Raw genomic sequence first — 19,921 nt, forward strand, 5'->3', positions numbered from 1 at the left:
GGGCTTTCTCTTTGTGCCAGACTTGGTGAGATCTTTAACACAATGGAAGCAAGGGTGGCTGCTGCAGTGGGAGATGCAGGGAGCTGTTGGCCTTTCCTCAGGATTGGAGGTGAAGCTAATCTCCATTTTAGGACATAAGATAACATTTTAGGGCAAGGTGCTAACAAAAACACCATAGTGCTCTCTCCAGCAAGTTGGTTAATGGTAGTACTCTTCACTTCCCCTCTGACATTGCTCTGATTTGAAATCACTATTTCCTTGGAAGGGGAATCAGGACTGAGCATGGCAATGGTTGCTGCTGCTTTTTAAATACAAATACTATTATATTTTGTTGCTCTCCATGTCTTGTGTCTAGTGAAGTGACCCTCATATGATCAGTTTAGAATTATGGAATTGTTTCTGAGTAAGGAATGAAAGAGCTGAAAGTTTACCCTCCTTTCAAGGAAATAATTTAATGTGGATATTTATTGTGTAGTGTCTGTAAGAGATGGCCCTGAAAGGAGAGCTCCCTCCTGATGAAAGGCAGTGTAAGACTCACTGGTGGCCAACAGTAATTTTCTGGATTCAGTGCAGGAAATGTGCTCATCCCAGCACATGAGTTCTAACTAAAAGGTCCTGGCAAAAACTAAACTGAGGAGTACTTGGGACTAGAAGTCATTCTACAGTAAGTTCCACAGCAATTCTGAGGCTCTCTTTTCTTAAGCTTTTATTTTTGAAAAAATTAAACTTTGAGGTTTGCTCTGATGCTTTTTAGGTTTTCTATTGTTTTTTTTTTGTTGTTGTTTTTTTTAAGTTTGCTTTCTTAGAAGATTAGGACTGTATACACCTGGTAGATCCATTAGCCACCACACTTTTTAAATTGCTTTATTTCAAGTCCAGTAGATATACCATCTTTGTAACTTACCAAAAATAATAAATACTACTATAGTACCTCCTGCCTCTGAAATACGTTTTTGTAAAACTATGAGATGTTCATATTGAAGTCACTGTAGAAGTTACTGCAAAAGGTGGGAAGATCTTATGCAATTATCCTGTTACAGCATCTGCATTTGAATTTCAGTAGCTAAGGATTGTTTTACAGCAACATTAGGGTTGAAAATTAATAGACGAAGCTTGAGCCAATTTCTTTAGCTGCTGTCAAGAAGACTGAGGTCCACTTTAAAGTAGACATAAGGATAGTATTCTTGGTTACTCAGTTGTAAACCAGGGATGTCCATGCCAGGCTGCAAAAGGAAGCAATGTGATTTAGCTGCAGAAACAAGCTTGCACAGTTCCAAGCTACAATGATTTGCTTTTATGCCCCTTTCCACAGGTGGAATGGAGTTTTACATTTGCTGTGCTAAAAGTGGGGAATTTGCCACTGAGAATCTGGGGGTTGTTTGGTAGTTTTGGGCTGCCTAATGAAGGTTAGCATTGAGAAGTCAGGTTTGGTTGCAGCTTTATGAGCATGTGTAGTAGCACTGTTGCGTGCTTCAGCTCTAGAGCAACCCAGTTCTTTCTCCTCCCTTCCTGCACTGCGAATCCTGCACTTGCTGGTTTTAGGCTGTTCTAATGCCTAGTGGTGTATCCTGAATTGACTGTACAGTCAAGTTATGGAAAGGGAGAAAGTGAGTGCTGCCGAAGGTTTAAACTGAGATATTTGATCAATAACAGCCTTTTTCAGGGGATAGAGGTGTCACAGCCCCAGTATTTGGTTCTGGATTAATTTTCTTGCTTTGTGTTGATCTGAACATAATTAAGCAGATCTATTTCAGTCCAGTGGCTATAAACATCAGATGCTTCAACAGAAAATGTAAGCAATCTATGCATTTCTGTTGTAATCTGAGCCTGTTACTCTAATCTAATCTGTAACCATCTGTATCCAGCAGCACTGCAGGGTGTGCGGAGATGTGTTCCCTAGCCCCTGGGCAACGGAAGTATTCACCTGGCTAAACTGGCGCAAGCTACAGCATGTGCACTTGAAGTCCAAATACATACATACATCCATTATACTTGCTGCTGCAACTTCATCCAGGTGTTTGAAGACCACATTCAGGACATCTCTCAGCCGTTTTACAGACTTCCTGTTTGGCTGCAGCAGCATTGCTTGGAAATTCACAGGGAGGCCATACCTTGGAACACATCAACATATGTGATAATCTCTTGGGCAGAGGCACACCTCTCTGCTCCTTCCCTTCTCCCTCCTCGGCCTCCTGGCATGCTAGCTGATGTTGCACTGCAGAAACAACCTCAGTGGTGGTGTGTTGCCTCTACCTGAAAGCATTTCCTTTTTGATGCCAAAACTCAACTAAACGGTGTCTTTCTGGTTTCCACTTCCTTGAAAGTGCCCCCGCAGAACTGTTTTTCATCAACTTTGAACGTCACCTTTTTTGTGGTCATCTGTCGTCTCCTGTGAGCCCCTGGCACAAGGTGTGTAAGGGATGTTCCCTCCCACAAAGACCTACCCCAGGAAGAGAGCTGTATGTTTGACTTCTACAGGAATCTCTGCCAGCATTGCGTGTTTTCCTACTTACCTCAGGACAGATTCAACAAAAACCCTCAAGGCTTTCACATGGATCCAGGCTACAAATGCTTCGCTGAAGTTCACTTTCAGCCAGCGCAACAATGGGCCCTATGAGAATAGATACAACAGCGTTGTGATCCCCTTGCTCTGTGAAGCAACTCCATAGCTAATCCCACTTCAGCCATCATGGGCTGCTGAGATAATTGTCAGGTGGCTTGTTAGTGGTTTCCAGTTTATCAGAACCTTGGGTGACCTCAGGAAAAGCATGCTATCTGTCCTGTGCCTCAGTCGTATGTACTAAATGGAGCTCCCAGGAGTCTGCTGGAACCATAAAGCCATCTCTGAGTGAGGTGCTTAGGCATGCCAGTAGCAAAGGATGTCGTTACATGGGCCACCAAGTTGATGTGCTACTTACATATTGTTGTTTCTTATCAGAAGCTAATTTCATCAGCTCTTCCTTTTCACATTTCAGTTCCTTCTCATCAAAATAAAATTCTCGAACCATGAACCTATAATCAAATGACATTCGCTCTCACAAGCCATAGCCCAAGCAATATGCACACTCACCTAGAGAAGCAAGTACAGGGTGTTTCAAAGTTGCTAGCCATTTAACCAGTTAAAGTGGGTGGAGGGTAGGAGTTGAAGTCACTCCAAGAAAGCAAGCTTCCTGCTATCTTAGCATGAGAGCAGGAAGGACAATTCCAGGATCTGTAGTTTGGTACTTAAAGAACAGGGTCAGTGATTCTGCTGCCACAGCTCCTTCCCACCCTGCCTTCTCAGCGGCTTTAGGGCCGGAGCAGCCCGACCAGTGAAGAAGTCCCAAACCCAGTGGTGGATTCGGTAAACTGCACACAGAGCAAGCTTACCCTTACCCTTACCACCTGTCTGCTGCAGCCTGCCCTGCCTAGCAATCAGTGCTTCTTACCTGTTTTCCCTGGCTTTGGCCTTGAAGTCATCCATCACTTTTCTAAATAGGGTCACAGTGAAGAGTCCTCCCTCTGCATCCTCAGCAATCATTCTGCAGGAGGGAAATCACTGTTGTGGTTTGATACAGCAAATCCCCCGCGCCTCTTTACCTTCCTATTTCACTTTTTTTTTTTCATTTATGCTGCTGAACACCACCCTGCTTTTCAAGAACTGATCTGAACAAAATAGGAAACAAAAACTTCATTAGCACTGGCCACGCCACCTCCAATGTAAAACTCCCATGAGTTAAGTTTGTGAACCCATCGCAGAACACACACATTCTGCCTGCCTGATTTTTTTGTGCTTCCTGGTAACATTCGCCATTTCCCATGTATTTGCGTTTTTGAGACAGGCAGTAACAAACACCTTTCTTCTTTTTCTCTGTGCTTTGCGCTTCTTCCATTTCAGATAACAGCACTGTCACCTCTTGTTCCCCTGGATTGGACCTCATGATCTGTGTGAGCTGAGCAGTGGGATATTTAATTCCTAGGAAGGATTTTTTACTCCAGGTGAAAGGAAAAGTTTATGCAAATGACAGTACACTGAATTATCCTGTTCTACAGCAGGAAGCAATTAAAGATGCAAAGATAGTGTTTGATCTTTGTGAAAAGTACTTTCCGTAAGGTTGTATGTGATTGCATGTGTCTGAATTATGCCTGGATTACTGTAACAAATTGTTTGGCAATTCTACACAAAAAGAAAAGGCCCTGGTCGAAAGTAGAAAGAACGAGATAATGGGAAAAGGGAACAATAAGCTAATTGTAAACAAAACATGGATGATTTTTTTTTTTTCTTTCATCTGCACTTCACTTCAACAGAGTAATTTCAGATTCCAATTGAGAATGAGATTGGGTAAATCTCTATGTTCAAATGGAGCCCATGCATTAGACAAATGATTCCTTCCAGGATCCAGCAATGTGAGGGGCTGAAATATGGCAGAGATTTCTGAAACCAACAGGGACTGTAACTTGGAATTTCACTTACTTCGTGGAGCGAGGTACTACCATATCGGAGAGGGATTCATAGGTCTTCTGCCACTGTACGTAGCTTGACCTTTGAGCAACACAAAACAAAGCACGGAAAACACATACCATATTATGGGAAGCAAAGGTATTGATAAATATAGTTAATTAAGCTAATGTCTTAGGATAGAAATGTTGGAGCTCTTCATGCTGGGTTATGTGATTAAGATACATTAAGCCTCTCCTATCCTTTCCTCTCCTAGTCATGAACTAGAGAGATATTTCCTTCTGCGCTGCACCCCCAGTTGTCACTTTGGCTCTTGGCATGAGGAAGGGCCTGAAGCAAGAAGCTGATGGTGGGAAGAATGTAGCTTTTGGCACATACTTCCAGGCTGCCACACAACGTCCTTTGCTCCAGGACACCCCTACAAGCCTCCTACCAGGAGGCTGTTTGGGAACCCACTGTGTAACCATTAAAAACCTACATCCCGATTCTGTCCTGCTGTGAGTTTGGAGACATCTTTGCCTCTTTCTTTTGTGCCAGCACTACACTTGGCAGAAACCATTCTTTCCCCTTTGCTAACAGCTCTACCTCTGCCCCAGCCAGAGTGCTGATGACCTGCCTCAACCTGATCCAGTATCACCTGGATCTGGTGCTTTGGCCTGAAACTCAACACCACATTGAGCACATACGAGCGCACTATTGCCTTACTTTGGCACCACGACGAGCAGCGTGATAAGATACTCGGAGTTCAGAACAAAGTCTTCTTTATGCACAATGTCTGCTAGGGTCCGAGTCAGCAGATTTCCCCTATGGCGAAGACAAATAAAAAATAACACTAGCAGGAGCCCAGCAGCAGCATACTGGAGGCACTGAGCTGTGGGTGTAGTTGATAATACCATATATCAGGGTTGTTGCGGTAGTAATCCTGCTCAGTCCAAGAGGAACCGCAGGTTCAGACCCCTGGTGCGTGTGCTTGGCTGAGGAGCCACTGGCGCAAGGCTACCATCTGCGGGTTTATGACTGAATGCCTCTAAGACTGAATCCCACCTAGACGCTTGATGTTGTGCTGTTGTGTCATCAGTCGTTCGAGATTGACCCAGGAGATGACAGTCTTGTTCAGAATGTGTGTGTGTTAAAGCCCTTCCTGAATCTTCATTAGCGAAGACAGGCCTTCCTCATAGGAGAAGGAAAACTCCTATCTTCAAACCCGGTCTGATGGAGCTCGTCTAGCCTCGTACGGTCTTCCATCGAAGAGAAGGACACTCTAACCAAACCTACAACCTGTGGACTTTGCTGTCACTGTCCTAGCTAGCTAGGCCGTGGCAGTTAAACCTCAGGTGTAAAGGGTGGGGCCAGTTCTGCGCACGCTGCCCTCACCCAAAAAATCCACTGCGCAGGCTGGAAGGGCTCACTCTCACTTGTCTGTATGGGCGGGCGAGGGTCTAAACAGCAGGTGACAGCTTCCCATCTAAACAGCATGGGAAGCTGCAGATCCAACCTTGCATGTGAACAGACCAGCGCATGGGTCCCTCGAGATTGCTCAAGAGTTGACAGTCTTGGTCAGACACTTCCTGATTGCCTAAGCAGCCTTTTTTCCAACCAGATTTGCATATCCCACATGCCCTTGGTCATTGTGCTTGTAGTAAGCGTGGGTAAAGCCTGTCCCGAATCTTCTCTCGCGAAGCCAAGCCATCAATCAACCGTATCAGGGTTGAAGAAGGCCAGGAAGAAAGCGTCTACACTTCTAAAATGGCTATTTAGTTACTTTTACTGCAACTAGAAAGAATAAAAAGGCAACGAATACTAATGACAGAATATTGGTGACTAGCACTAAGATAGTTTATGCCCTTTAGGTGAAATGACACCATTCTGCTACTATTGTTTCTACAGTAAGGGTGCAGCTGCTTGGGAAGTGCACATCTGAAGTTACCAGTCTGCTCCCAGTCACTGCTGCGTCTCACAGGAGGCACCTTCTTTCCCTCTGTGACCACACTTCAGTCAGGGTAAGCAATGGACCTAAGCCATCAAACCCTGGCAAACCTGCATTGCTGTGGACAAGCATGCAGAGATACCTCCCTCCAGGTGAAGGACAGAGGGAGCAGCAGTCTCATGCAAGGTGGGACCTGCAGGAGGGGGTCTCTTCAGAGTCTAAGCCCACCTGATCACATGAAGTCCTACCAGTGCTGCACACCTAGGATGTGTCAGTGGCTGGGGCTGGCTAGGCATGGCTGGCAGGCACTCCTTCCAAGTGCCAGGGAGGGAAGCCATGAGGAGTGAAGAAGGACCAAACCCACTAGGTTTGGGTTTGAGGTTTTCTGTGCCAGTCTAAATATTAATTAATTAATTAATTATACCAAGCTGGAAGCACAGGCCAGTGGTGTGTGCTGGTGGTGGTGAGGCATGCACACAGGAACTCAGCAGAGAGAGAAGATGCAACTGTGATACAGTTCTGTTGACCCTCATGGGCACTGCAGTCCTATGTTGAGCAGGTCTCCCTGAAGGACAGCAGTTCCTGCAGTGCCAGGAAGGTGAAGACCTGTGTCCAAGGAGCCTGAGTAGAAAGCAGTGGCAGATACGAGCATGTGTTGAGCGAGGGCTTGCTCAGCATCATCTAAATTGCTTTAAATTTACTATTTCCTGGAATTTACTATTCTCCCTAGTGATACCCTGAAAAAAAAAAAACTCCAGGTATCAGCACTGCCATAGGTAAAGACCATAAACATTTGAAGACAGGAGAGAGAGCATTTGGAAAGCTCTGATAGGGCATTACCTGGACCAACAGAATGAAACTAAAATGTAAGTGTGTGTGCTGCTGGTGAGGGATAGGAACAAGCAAGACAGAGAACGGCTCTCAGCAGCACACACATGGTCCATTGCACAGAAGTGGGTGTGAGCATGCACTGTTCTCAGTTCAGACATGCAGTGTTCCATATGCAAACACCATGTGCTGTACTTACACAGTTTTTTTCTCCAGGCTCTGCAAATTTCCTTTAATGTTGTTGTATGCGGCTGATCGGGTCTTTAGGTCTGCTTCTATCTGTGTCACTTGCTAAAACAAAGTAAAGAGAGAGTCAACTCAGTGCTCAAGGCATTGTCCTTGCCCACTCCTGCTCCCTCTGCGCTTCAACACAAGGACATGGCTGTCAGCCCCACATAAACGCGCCTCATTGTGGCCAAGGGGGAGCTGGTGTCAGAGGTCCCCTGTGGCAAAGCCCTCTGCAGAAAGCAGGGTTCAGTTAGCTGTTGCCCTGTGTGCTACAGCTGTACCTAAGGAGCAATTTCACGGTTTTGTTTCTTACCTATATTGAACAACACATCGCTCCTTTGTGAATGGACTGATAGTGTAAATCATTCAACCAGCCTGCAGCACGTCTCATTTAATGCCAGGCCAACAATCTCACAAAAGAACTCCAAAATGGAGAATAACATGGCAGAAGATAAAAACAATAAAATGTTATAACGGAGGGGATTAAAGTGCAGAAAGTGTGTCAATGTACTCTAGTAAATCTGATAAAGTGCCATATGCTTATAGATGAGATAGGTGTAAATATACATACCATTATAATTACAGTATAAATTACAATAATATCAACTGCTTCAGTGCAGGCTTCTGAGCCTGTTCCTGCCCAAACCAAAGGCAAAGCTCTCACTGACTGCCCTGAGAGGAGGGACCAGAAACTGCCAAAAGACATGCTTACCCATGCTGATATCTTCTTAAAAACTGGAGTACAATTTACCTTTGCTAATGCTTCTGATATATTCTTCAGCGGCTGCTTTATGGGGTATTTGGCCATGTCCCACTCAAACCGTGTCAGGTAGCTAATTAGGTCAACTGAAAATGCAAAGAGATGCATGAAAGCAGATCACTTACCAGATGGCAGATCAAAGTTTGGGTACAAGTCCCCAGCTATAGCCTAAGCACAGCTTTGATTAACATTAGAGATGGGAGTGAACCAGAAGCCCACCTCTGAGTCCTCACATAAATTTGATCCAGATCAAATCTGCACAGATCATACATCAAATCTAATAATCTTTCCAAACACCCCTGAACTTAGAAGTTGAACCAGAAATCTTTTCTTCATCACACCTAACAGTAGAGAACAAGTGTTACTGTAAAATTGGCTGTATCAGCAGGACACAGCAATGTGCAGCCATTTTTCTTCACAGGAGAAACAGCCTCATGTAACCTCAATCTAGATTATTGCAATATGCCTGAATTTAATCCTGGCAAGGGCTATCAGAAAAATACTTTGTGCCCAAGACCAGCAGTAATACTCAGGGTTGGTGAGAGTTCGATCAAAGGTATTAAGAGCATAGCTGCTGCCACTTCTCTGTGATTCAGTCAAGCACTCCCTAGAAATCAAATTCAGGTGTGACAAGAAATTCCTCATTAGTTTTGCACACAGAGCTCACCATCTCACACAAAGCTGTACAGTATTTCTCTAAATGGATAAATCCAGTCACAACATCCAACTCAGAAACTCACAGCAAGGCCCTGTGCATGCAGTCCCCCAAAACAAGGCACCCTCAGACCCTGGGAGCCATGGCTTCTTCCCAGAATTGAGGGGAAATGACACATCATGACACCCAGCTCCCAGAAGAGGATCATGGTGTTTCACTTTGAACACCAAGCTTCCTTAAAGTGAGAAAATATTAAGGCTTGGTACATTATGGTACCAAATAAGGAATTGTTCTCTAGCAGCTCATGAAATCAGAGAGCTGTTTACCCGAGTCCTGAGAGTCTTTGGGATGCCAAACACACCCCTACATAGTGTTCTTGGTCCGCTTTATGGGATGGGATAAAGCCACACATCCTGCCACAACAAGCACAGGGGCAGGTTACAGAGACCAGAGTAAGGCAGTAGGCAAAGAGGCCAGAGGAAATGTCACCTAGAGGGTGGGCTTCCTTCCACACCAGGAGGGCAAACATGGAGAATGCTCTGGGGAAGTGGGGAACAAAACAAGCTTAAGGCACCAAGTAAAAGGAGGGGCATGCTGAGGCTCATTGCTCTTTGCTGCCTTGTCCGGAGTTAATTTAGTCCCACACCAAGGTTTGAGCAGTTTCTTGTGGGATGGATTTTGAGGGTGTGGGGAAAACTTTATGAACCAAGATGCATGAGGAATATGAAAAGTTGTGTAACTGCCATACTGAAAGGCTGAGGTTACTACCCTGTCTCATGTGATACTGAATACCTTTGGCAGGAGAGCACTATCCTTTCCATGGGCTTCTCTCACCCCACAACAGAGTCAGTTTACCCTATTAGATTTCCAAAGCACGGAAAGTCTTATGCTAGGAGGAAATAGGCTTCTTAGGAGGGGATAAACTGCCTGGGAGGCAGAGACTACTGGTACAATAGTGCTCTCCCCCTCCTTCTAAAACTACAGCTGTGTAAACCTCAGCTACATCAAGGGGTAGGGAGGTGACAGGAGTCATAAGGCAAAGATCTAGCCCTTCCTGTTAATGTGGGATTGGGAATAAGCAATTTCTCCTGCACAGGGAGGGTGTGGGAAGGGGGCATGACTGCAGCAGGCAGGAAGAGCTATCACGAAGCCCCTGTGCATGTGGTTCTCTGGCAGGGCTTACTCATGGTCTCTGGGCAGAAGGCAGGGAGGTAAAAAAATACTTGAGCCACAAAGTTCACAGAACATTTCCAGCACAGGGTATGTGACACAAGGATTTCATCCTGCTGCCTCTCTTCTAGGCTTTCTTGCTTAGGCTTTGCTGAATTGGATAAGAATGAAAACTGCAAAGAACATGGTATTACAGGGCTGAGTGGAGGAACAGTGTATTCACAGGTTCTTTAAAGACAGACACTGACCTATTTATAGCTGAGGAGATATGAAAGTTCCTTGAAGACCTACACATGCCCTTTCTATCCTTGCATTCCTTGAATCTCAGCAGAATTTAAATGTTAGACAGTTAAGCATGAGTTCTCAGCCTGCTTTACAAGTTTACTCCTGAGTAGTGTGCTGGCTCTGGTGAAGTTCAGTTCAGCAGGCTCATCTTGGGGATGGCACAAACCTCTGTGAACACACTGGCAGAGCTGAGCTTAAAATGCCACACAGTCCAAGCACTCTGATGCTCCTGGAATGACACCAGTCACATACAGAACCTGTCAAGTCACACCTAGAAGACTTCACATAGTTACCCATACAGGGGAGATGCTTCCTAGCTGCCCCAGTGCCTCCACACCTTCCCAGAAACCCCACAGCATGAATCTCTGATAAGTCTAATTTACTCACCCAGCTCTAAGAGGCAATGTTAAACACATTCCCTTCAAAACAATTACTCAAAATTGTTATGCTTCCCATTTTGCTTTGTTCTGAGCTCATTGTAAAGAATGGAGTTATTTCACCACTTACCAAATCTTAAAAATCCTTTGGGTTTAACATTACTATAAATGGAAGATAATTTGATCCAAATCTTTGAAGAAAAGCTTTACCTACATTTCACAATTTTTATTGTCATGAGCAAGAAAGCATTTCCTGCTGTGGTGATATACTAAAATTCCCTTTATTACACAAACACACATAAGAGAGACATCTCCACATGGCTGCTTCTGACCATTGCCCACTGGAAAGTAGGGGGTGTGTTCACTTAAAGTGCTGTATTTTCTCGTACTTCGAATTTTTCTTCACACAAATCTAACCAAACCATTGTTAGACACACAGCCACCATCTTCATCAGGCCCTGGACCAAACTGTTGTCAGGATTACATACAACTGAGCTAAAATCAGAAAACTTGTATAGGGTGACTTAAACCAAAGTTTGAGTTGGAACAGTGTAATAGTCTGAACCAGGACTATGCAGCATGAAGTCATGTCTTATAGTTCTGTTTCTGATTTCATGACCTTGAGGAAGTCTTCAACTTTAGGGTCCTTTTGCTGACCAGAAAGGGGAGGAGGAAGAATTCATACAGCAAAGTTGCTGTTGCTGATAAAGAATGACACTGGAGTAATTTAGAGGAGTCCCCATATAATAAAGTTGACTCAATTTTTTAAGATAATAGTAATAATAGATAATCTTGGAAAAGTTAATGGCTCAGTTTAGTATGAGTTGTTTGAATGACCAAATTCAGACAGAATACAGAAATTAGTAACATACAAATAATTTTCATATCCTTCTATGCAGAGTTAATAGGGAAAGAAACTGGTGTAAAAAGAGGAAACAAAGGAAATAAGCGAAACCTGTTGTTTCTCAAGTCATAGGGATATCGTGATCAAGCTACGAGGTTGTTACTTGAGAAATCCATCGTAACCTGATCACTGTATCTCTACAACCAGACCAAGACTTTCCTCTAGCACTAGTACACACAGATGCATGCTTGTAACAACACAGCAATCATCAATCCTCAACATACTTTTGAGGCATTTCATTTTATCCTTTAGTCCTGAAACACAGTAAGTGAGATTATCATATTTGGCAAAGAGTTGCACTCATCAAATGTCAGTCTTATGCCATACGAGGAGGAGATTTCTAACAGAACTTCCTCCCCATCATTTACTCATATGGGTCTGAAGTACAACACTGGAGACAGTCAAAGGGAGATGGAGTGTGCATTCTTAGCTCATGTAAAAGCATCATTCTACAGGCCTGTTATTAGCACCTGTAACAAATCCAATTTTGTACTTTTCCAGGATAGCTGGGGCGGAATTTGCTCTGAAACATACTCGTCTAATTGAGTGTGGTGAGGTCTAGCAACTGTCAATTTCTCAATGTTAATTTTGTCCATGACACAGGTTCTCTTTATGGCCTTGAGTACCATACTAGATAACAAGCAGGGAAAATTACTTCATGGAGGTTATAAAAACACTGCACTGACTACTTAGAGATGATGTAGGGAGGCATACTGGAAGGTAATAGGCTCCCACAGCCCTTTGGCATGTCAGAAGTGCCCCTGCTGTCACTGCCTGCTCTTCTCTGCCACACTACTGCAGGCAGCAAGGACAGGACTACACTGAAGGACATTTCCTCCTAAGAGGAGTAGCACCTGTATGTTCTGCCAGCCTCTAGCACAACCTTGTGAGTGCAGCCCCAGCTCCATCTTTTGGATCTGTTGCCCCACAGCCAGCTGTGATGTCAGAAATCCACGGTCAACAACATGACCTATCCCAGCACTGCAGGAGGGAAGGCAAATTGCTGCCAGACCACTGACAGATGTCGTGCAGCCATACAAAATGAGATTTAGCTGCCTGTAAGAGATCAAGCCCATACAGGGCACAGGAAGCTGCTAGGTCATTTTGGAAGTGCAGAAAGATGTCTCCTGCTTTCCTCTTCACTCCTCAGCTCTGGTGTTAGGAATCGGTTCAGTACCAGGTGCTGAACACTGCCCTGGAAGCAGAGTTGGTGCCGGATAGAGCTTCTGCTACCTTTGAGAAAAATAGGAGCCGGCGAGATGTGTTCTTTAAAAATGTTGCAGTGGTTGTCCTTTCTAATGTGTGTGTGTTTGAATGCCACATGTTCATTTTCTGAAGCAAACAAAAAACCCATATTCACAGAACCTACCTCCATTGGCCAGAAGATTTTCCTGCACTTTATCTTTTGAGTCCTCCATAACTTCTCCTATGTACTGGACTATTTTCTTTATTACGCTGACGTGTAAAAAGAGAAGATTTGTTAGTGAAGAAATGATTATAAAAAAGGTTGCCACAATGATCTGATAAACATGGAGATGTCCAAACAAAACACTTCTAAAGCAAGGCAGGTTAATTTGAAATTCAAATTAAGATAAACCATCTATGGCATATTGCAGAACTAAATGCCTTATTTCTAAATACACTGATCTCTGCAAACAAACAGGCAGTATCATTTCCACTATGCTCTAAATTTCCAGAAGATCAAGATTCAGTCTGCTGTACACTCATGATACTCAGCAGAAACCAGAAAGGAAGAAACCCACCTTTAAAGTGCCAAAGGTGATGGAGGAACAAGAGGCAACATACAGGCAACATACAGGCTGAATATCTGTTCTGTGGGATGCTAAATAAACCCCTAGGACTTGCTGAGATAAGGTTCTTACAAAGTACTCTGGAAAATTACAGTGTTCCCTTGATGGACAGCGAGAAGTTCCTTCTTACTCCTCTTCTTTAGGGGACTCTTCCTCTCTTTATCATGGTAGACAAGACACTCCTTTAAGGTGTGGGAGAATTAGATTCAAAACCTCCTTCTGCCTGATTCAGAGCAGTGATTTGAACAGAGCCCCTCACTGTGAGCAGCCTGCAGGGACAGTGAAGGGTCCACATCGAGCTTCCCCATCAGCTGTGGTCTTGCCAAGCAATTCTGCAATATTCAGCTTGCAGACACAGCTGGTTTTTGGCTCCTTCACAATGTTCAGGAAGCCAAAGGAACTTGGAACAAGACAGGACTCCAGCCCAGTTGGTAAGATCAGTATAGCAGGAGGATAAAGACATTACAGAGAAAGTAGCCAAAAAAAGGGGTACAACCCAGCAGCTTTTCCCAGGGAGCTGAACTGCTTTCATTACTGTGGAGTGCAGCTGGTGGCTAACTTGATAGCTGGGAGACAGTTAGCTCTGGTCTCTCTCCACAAGTATAAATAGTGGGACAGGTATGTGCTCTCATGCACCTGACAGTCACAGCTGCCCAGGCTAGGTCCCTGCAGCAGGGCACAGCCAGAATGTATGTATACACTGGGACAGAGAAACATTCTCCAGTCCTGACTTAATTTCTGTGCCTTGCATGCCATGAAATGTAAGTGATATTCACTCATCCAATACATTCCTCACACAAAGACAGAACACACACACTGTGCACCACTGATGTCTGAGGCAAGTGAGAGGAATCAGATCTCTGTAGAAGCCCCATCACCTACTGTGACATCCACCAGCAAGCAGCTTTCGCATCCAGCCCTTAAACCTCTGCCCTTAAATGAGACCTTGAGCAAATATCATCCTCAAATAATGCATTATAAAGGGAAAGGGTTTCAGCTAAACTGCCTTGAGAAGTAGTAATAAAAACCTGTAAAGAGAATAACTCCATTTAGCCTATTATTATGGCTTGGAAGACTCTCATATTTTGCTTTTGGAATTGCTGCAATCCCATTACTTTAAAAAATGAAAAATAAAAAAGGAAAAAAGAAAAAGGTCTAACACTCTTTAAATGTTAACTGTGGGTTAAAAGTTGCCACCAGCTAGGCCTTCAAAATACTGCAGGGAGCAGAAGCCCTGCAATCTGATGCTGCTGCAGAATGTTCCACCAACCAAGCATCCAGGAGAACCCCCGGGCTAAGGGTGACTGAGGGGACTGTCAGCTTCAGAAAGCTCCACATTGCCACAGGGAGACATGGAAAAACACTCTGCCTCCCTGCGTAAATAAATAATAAAAGTATGTGGAAACAATAGATCCTGCAAACTCCTGCCCCTTCTCTGCTGTCCTGGCAGGAGGCAGCGCTGACAGGTTTGCACTGCCTGGCTTTATGGGCAGCTGTGTTTATCCAGCAACAGTTTAGCAGGTAGCTCTTTCAGAGGAACAGGAACATAAATGCTACAGTCATTTGAACAGGCTTGTAGCCCTCTGGATGCCATTCAAGCGCTTGGCATTTTAACCCCTGAATCACTGTTTAGGCTCATAGCCTTGGCATTTATTTAACACAAAATGCTTTTTATGTCCTTGTGGGACATGGCAGAGTAGTGTGGGTTATTCTCTGTTATTACTCTAATGAATTTTTCTTATTTTTCTACACATTCTTCTTATTTCTAAAACCTTTTGATTCTTCTTGGTTACCCAGCTTAACAGGCAAACAAGATAAATAGGAAAGGTCCTCAAATCAGCAGGTTAAGTGCAGGGGCCTCACTGACCCCTTTACTTGTGGCTATAGTAGGAGTTGTTACTGGCATTAAAAGGACAACTTGTGGAGTAAAGTGGCATTGAGCTGTACCATGTTGTCAAGACATAGGTAACTAAAGGAGCCAGACAGCCTAGGGAGCTCATACTGACATTTCACTTAAAACTACCCCCTGTGATCTTACACAGATACTACAGTCAGCCTTTCAGAAGTCCTAATTCTTCAGAAAGCTGGGGATTAGTTAAGTCCTTCTGAAAATCAGTTCTGTGTGATTTTTGGCAGTCCTCAAACCCAGATCCTACAGTTGCTTGCCCATCTGTTGCCCTGAGTAGAGACATGTTCTGTCAGAACAGATAGCAGGGTGCACTCTGGCATTGTCTCTCCCCAAATTTGCCCCCATTCCTGCTTCATGAAGAATCTCTGCAGTATGAACCAGAGGCCTGAACATGCTTATAAATAATTTGTGGCAGGTTTTTTGCAGGATCACAATGGAAAAGGGGTTTGGGGTTGGTATTTTTGATGAATTAAATTGCTCTGTCCTGCTACAAATCCTGAAAAATGGTTTAGTTTTAGGTAGCCCTCTGAGGAGCAGGGAGTTGAACTCGATGATCCTTATAAGTCCCTTCTAATTCAAGACATGAGTCGTATTCTTAAAAGTTCAATGCTGTATGCAACCCAGAAGGATTAAATGTGATTATCCTAATAGCAGTAAAGTAAAAAATCCTTTGGAGAAATGTATTCTAGCAGACTTACTTTTACCCAAACTGCCTAGCACTGATGTAAGCAGTTTCTATCAGTGTGTGTTTGCAACTGCCAGAGAAAAGCTATGAAAGTATCTAGCATATATAGACAAGCAAATCCTTATCGCTCATGGCTGGGGGAAAAAGGCAAAAAGCCTCAGAACTAACATGCCTGTTATCAAGACCCAGAACTTCCAGCAGCTTATACTTTCATTGCCTGAACAACAAAGTCTACTTTGTGCCATGAAGTATCTTACAACCTGACATTTTCTCAGCCTGATGTACTATACTATTCTTTGAACACCCTGGTCAGTTTGGCCAAAAAGGCAAATTGGGCAATGAGCCACAATGAGATCACATGAGTCTTTGCATAAATAAGTTTGATATAATGAGAGTCAACATTCTGGTTTTCAAGAAGTTTAAAAGCCTAAGAGGGAAGAGGTCCAGATTTCATTCAGAACAACTTACTCTTCAGAACTCCTGTATTTGGTTGAAAAGTGCAGAAGGCTCAACAGAGCTAGTCTTGTGAAATAAGACCAGGGAAGGCTTCATATTCTCTAAATGCTGTTTCATTAATTTAAGTTTATGGATGGGGTGTTCTTAAAAATGTTCTTAAAAAATAAATAAAGAACCCTCATAAGAAGTTTCCTTTTGAGAAACACCTTCCCTCACACTGCCACTCAAACAGATTGCTGTGCAGACAAAACTATCACAGACTTAATTCAGCTAAATTTTAAGGAATTATCATTCTTTCTGATATGACAACCAGCAAAAGGGTTAAAGTCGATCCACTTTAGTCCAGTTGTAGTTCAGATTGACCTGAGTCAGACTGAGGTGAACACAAGGACATACTGTCCCATAAAAACAATGTCTGTTTCTCATTTGTAGGTAGTAAATAAGATCTATTTTACCTTTCAGCAAAGCTATCAAGTTTTCCCAACTCGTCTGACAGACCAACAAGTGCATCCAGTGTCCCCACCTGTGCAAAAGATAAGAAGTAGGTGAAAGATGCACAAGTCTGCCTAAGGCTTCTGTTAGCAGTCTTAGGGACACCGACTTGTGTGAATTCAACAGTTGGGCAGAACCTTATTTACTTGGTGGAAAATAGCAGCAATTCCTTTACCGAGACCTAGGGCATAAAAAACCTTTTCCAGTAAAGGAAAAAAGTATGTGTAGTCTCTGGAGCATACATCAGTGTCTTCCTTCCTGTTTTCATTTCTGTATCATCGAATTGCATACTCTACTCTTCAACCTGATAAAATAGTGACTAGAAATGCACACCATATACATACAAACAAATCAGACGTACTAAGAGAAATGAGGAAAGGAGCACTTATTCAAAAGGGGGTCTCTGCATTCTTTGCTACTACCAAATAGCAAGACTCTCATAAAGCCTTTTCCTCCAATATCGACATCTGCTTTTTGTATGACTCTGTTACAGTCATAGTCCCATGCTTATGGTATTGCAGTATATTGCTAAACCTTTCTCTTGCAATGTTGCCAGCTCAACACCCTGAAGGGTCAAGCTGAAGAAGAGACAAATTTTACATAGAAAAATTAGCAGAATATTAATGTGCTTTAACATTAACAGACTCACATCAATCTGAGTAAGGCCCATAGGTGGTAAAAATCACATGAACCTCAGGGGCACATGCAAAAAGCAACATTCCCAGACTGAAACATTCATGTGACAATTCAGTCAGTAATTACTTGAGCACAGGCTCCCCTTTTACTTGCATCCTTATGTAATTGGAATAGCTCAAGTTATAACTGTTAACAATCTTTTTGGATTAAAGCCAGATTTTGGATGCAGTAAGTGTAGCTTTGTTAAGTGATTGGTGATGATAAATCCCCAAGGAACCAAGTTCCTGTGTAGCTCCATTGACTTTAATGCAGTACATTTAGATTTTTTCATAGCCAAAAGTGAAATAAAAATAAGGTTCAGATCGTACAAAATAGGATTAAATAATGCAAAGATATTAATAATGCATTAATAGTCTTCCTATTTATATGCTGGTATGAAGCTGGATAATGTAGCTGAACAAACACACACATCCATTTCCCAAGGAGTAATGTGCATTAAAGCACTGTTTTCTGTCAGTAGTCTTACTAGCATGGTTCTAGGTACTTGGCTACTCCCTTTGCAGTAGCGATTCAAGATGTACAATGCTGTATGACTTGCACAACCAGGAGCAAATGGCACCTCGAATACAGAAGTTTAGTTATTTGATTTATCTCACTTTCACTCCTCATATGTATGTATATCTTTCCAACCTGAAGGTCACAAGGACGCTGACTTCTTTTTTTTCTGATCAATTCTCAGTTGACTGACCACAACTCATTCCCCAAATGCAACCTTCTTCTACTCTCAGCATATAAACCCAACTGATAAATCCCACATTTAACCCAAATTTATTTAGCCACGGTTAAAACCGCTTCCTCATTTACCTTTAAGTCCGGAATATGGAATTTGCTGTTGCTGGACAGGTTGGATTTAGACGTCACCGTGTTCATCCTCTCCCATGCCTGCAGATTTGTTTTATCTCCCGGGGCAGAAATTAGCCAGAACTCCGACATGATCTAGTATTTTCCCTTCAGTCCCAGTTACTGTAAAAACACAAAACAGGTAAGTGGTTAAAAAGAGCCCCACACTAAACAGGCTCTTCCCTAAGAACAGAAAGGCTTAGGATGGATCTCTGATTATTTTTCCAGAAACAGCAGGAGAGCGAGTCAGTCCTGCGCCTCAGGCTGACATGGAACATGACCTTCTCCAGAATGTCACAGAGTGTGGCTGTTCCTCCTTTCTCAGGGTTGTTACATCCAGTTTCTGAATGAAAAAACAAACTTTTCTCCTCCCCTTTTCCTTCCCAGGCTGTTCCATTCGCCTCGCACTGTATGTGCAGTCCCCCTGTGGAGTTCAGAGACTTCACTAAACACCCCAAACATGATTGTTTCTGCTTGATAAATATTCTTTCAAATTTTTGGACACTGCTACGCAAAAGTGAAAGCAAGGTGTGCAAAGACCTCTGCCGAACACATAGGCTGCAAAAGATACTGCTAGCAAGATGAAATACTGCTTTCCCATGTGTTTTAATTCCCAGACTGGATAGCAAGGAGCGGCAGGAAGGCAGGTCGCAGTGTACAGAGGCGGTATCAGCACAAGGTAGGCAATACAGAGAATCCTCGGAGGACAACTAAACCGGTGTTAACAGAGGAGATCAGGACAGGACAGCGAGGCCCAGAGCCACACTGGAATCTCCCGCTGCTCTGAGACGCTCTCCCGCGACTTGGCACCCTCTGCTCTCAGGTGCGACGGACAGAAGCGAAGATGCGGCACCGGCCTCCCGCGCACCCGGCTATGCCCGGGACCGGAGCAGCGCCGAGGGGCGCGGTGCGAGGCTGCCCCCCTCCCCGAGCCCTGCCGGCGGGGGGGGCTCTGCCCGCTGCCTCACCTGCGCGGTACCCGGCGCCGTCCCGCTGCTGCCAGCCCGGTGGCGGCGGCTCCCGGCGGAGCGGCACGGACATGCTCGGTGAGGCGGGATGGGGCGGGGCGGAGAGTGAGGTGGGCAGCCGCTGGATGGACGCTGAAGTGAGGTGAGGGTGTGCAAGCTCCGCTTCAGCGCGGAGAGGGCAGGGGCACCAGGTGAGACCAGCCCCCAGCAGCCGGGAACGGCTCCAAATCCCGCTGCTTCTCACCTCTTGCAGCTTCCCACCTTTTTGCTTCTAAACTCGCATTAAAAAAAAAAAAACAAAAAAAAAAAAACAAAACAAAACCAACAAAAGGCAGAGTCCATTGGTTTTATTTAACGCTGATCTCCTTTAGCAAGTCTGAAGGTTTTGGAGTAAAGAAACTTTTAGGAGATCCTCCATTTTGGGACTTACCTACTTTATTTAACAAACACTCAAGCTGTGCAGGAGTCTGTCTGCAAGGTAGTGATTCTTCC

General features: G+C 44.0%; 1 protein-coding gene across 3 annotated transcripts; it reads right to left on the reverse strand.

Moving 5' to 3' along the window:
* Positions 1–848: 848 nt before the first annotated feature.
* On the reverse strand, positions 849–19,525 carry ATP6V1C2 (ATPase H+ transporting V1 subunit C2). 3 transcript variants are annotated; one of them, XM_062634509.1, is made up of 13 exons: positions 19,430–19,525; positions 18,426–18,584; positions 16,889–16,956; positions 12,942–13,027; positions 8,173–8,267; positions 7,393–7,484; positions 5,144–5,242; positions 4,454–4,522; positions 3,429–3,521; positions 2,919–3,012; positions 2,514–2,611; positions 1,982–2,111; positions 849–1,223 (listed from the first exon to the last, which is right to left on the reverse strand). In XM_062634509.1, the coding sequence occupies exons 2-13, from the start codon at positions 18,552–18,554 to the stop codon at positions 1,128–1,130; spliced, it is 1,149 nt and encodes a 382-aa protein (XP_062490493.1). In that variant the 5' UTR covers positions 18,555–18,584; positions 19,430–19,525; the 3' UTR covers positions 849–1,127. The 3 variants fall into 3 exon arrangements, with proteins under 3 accessions (XP_062490493.1, XP_062490494.1, XP_062490495.1); XM_062634510.1 differs by lacking the exon at positions 19,430–19,525 and adding an exon at positions 18,743–18,762; XM_062634511.1 differs by lacking the exons at positions 1,982–2,111; positions 19,430–19,525 and having other exon boundaries at positions 18,426–18,736.
* Positions 19,526–19,921: the final 396 nt, after the last annotated feature.

This window comes from Pezoporus occidentalis, unplaced genomic scaffold, assembly GCF_034315485.1.
Source record: "Pezoporus occidentalis ecotype Australia unplaced genomic scaffold, CSIRO_AGI_Poc_V1 ctg43, whole genome shotgun sequence".
NCBI classification, from domain to species: domain Eukaryota; kingdom Metazoa; phylum Chordata; class Aves; order Psittaciformes; family Psittacidae; genus Pezoporus; species Pezoporus occidentalis.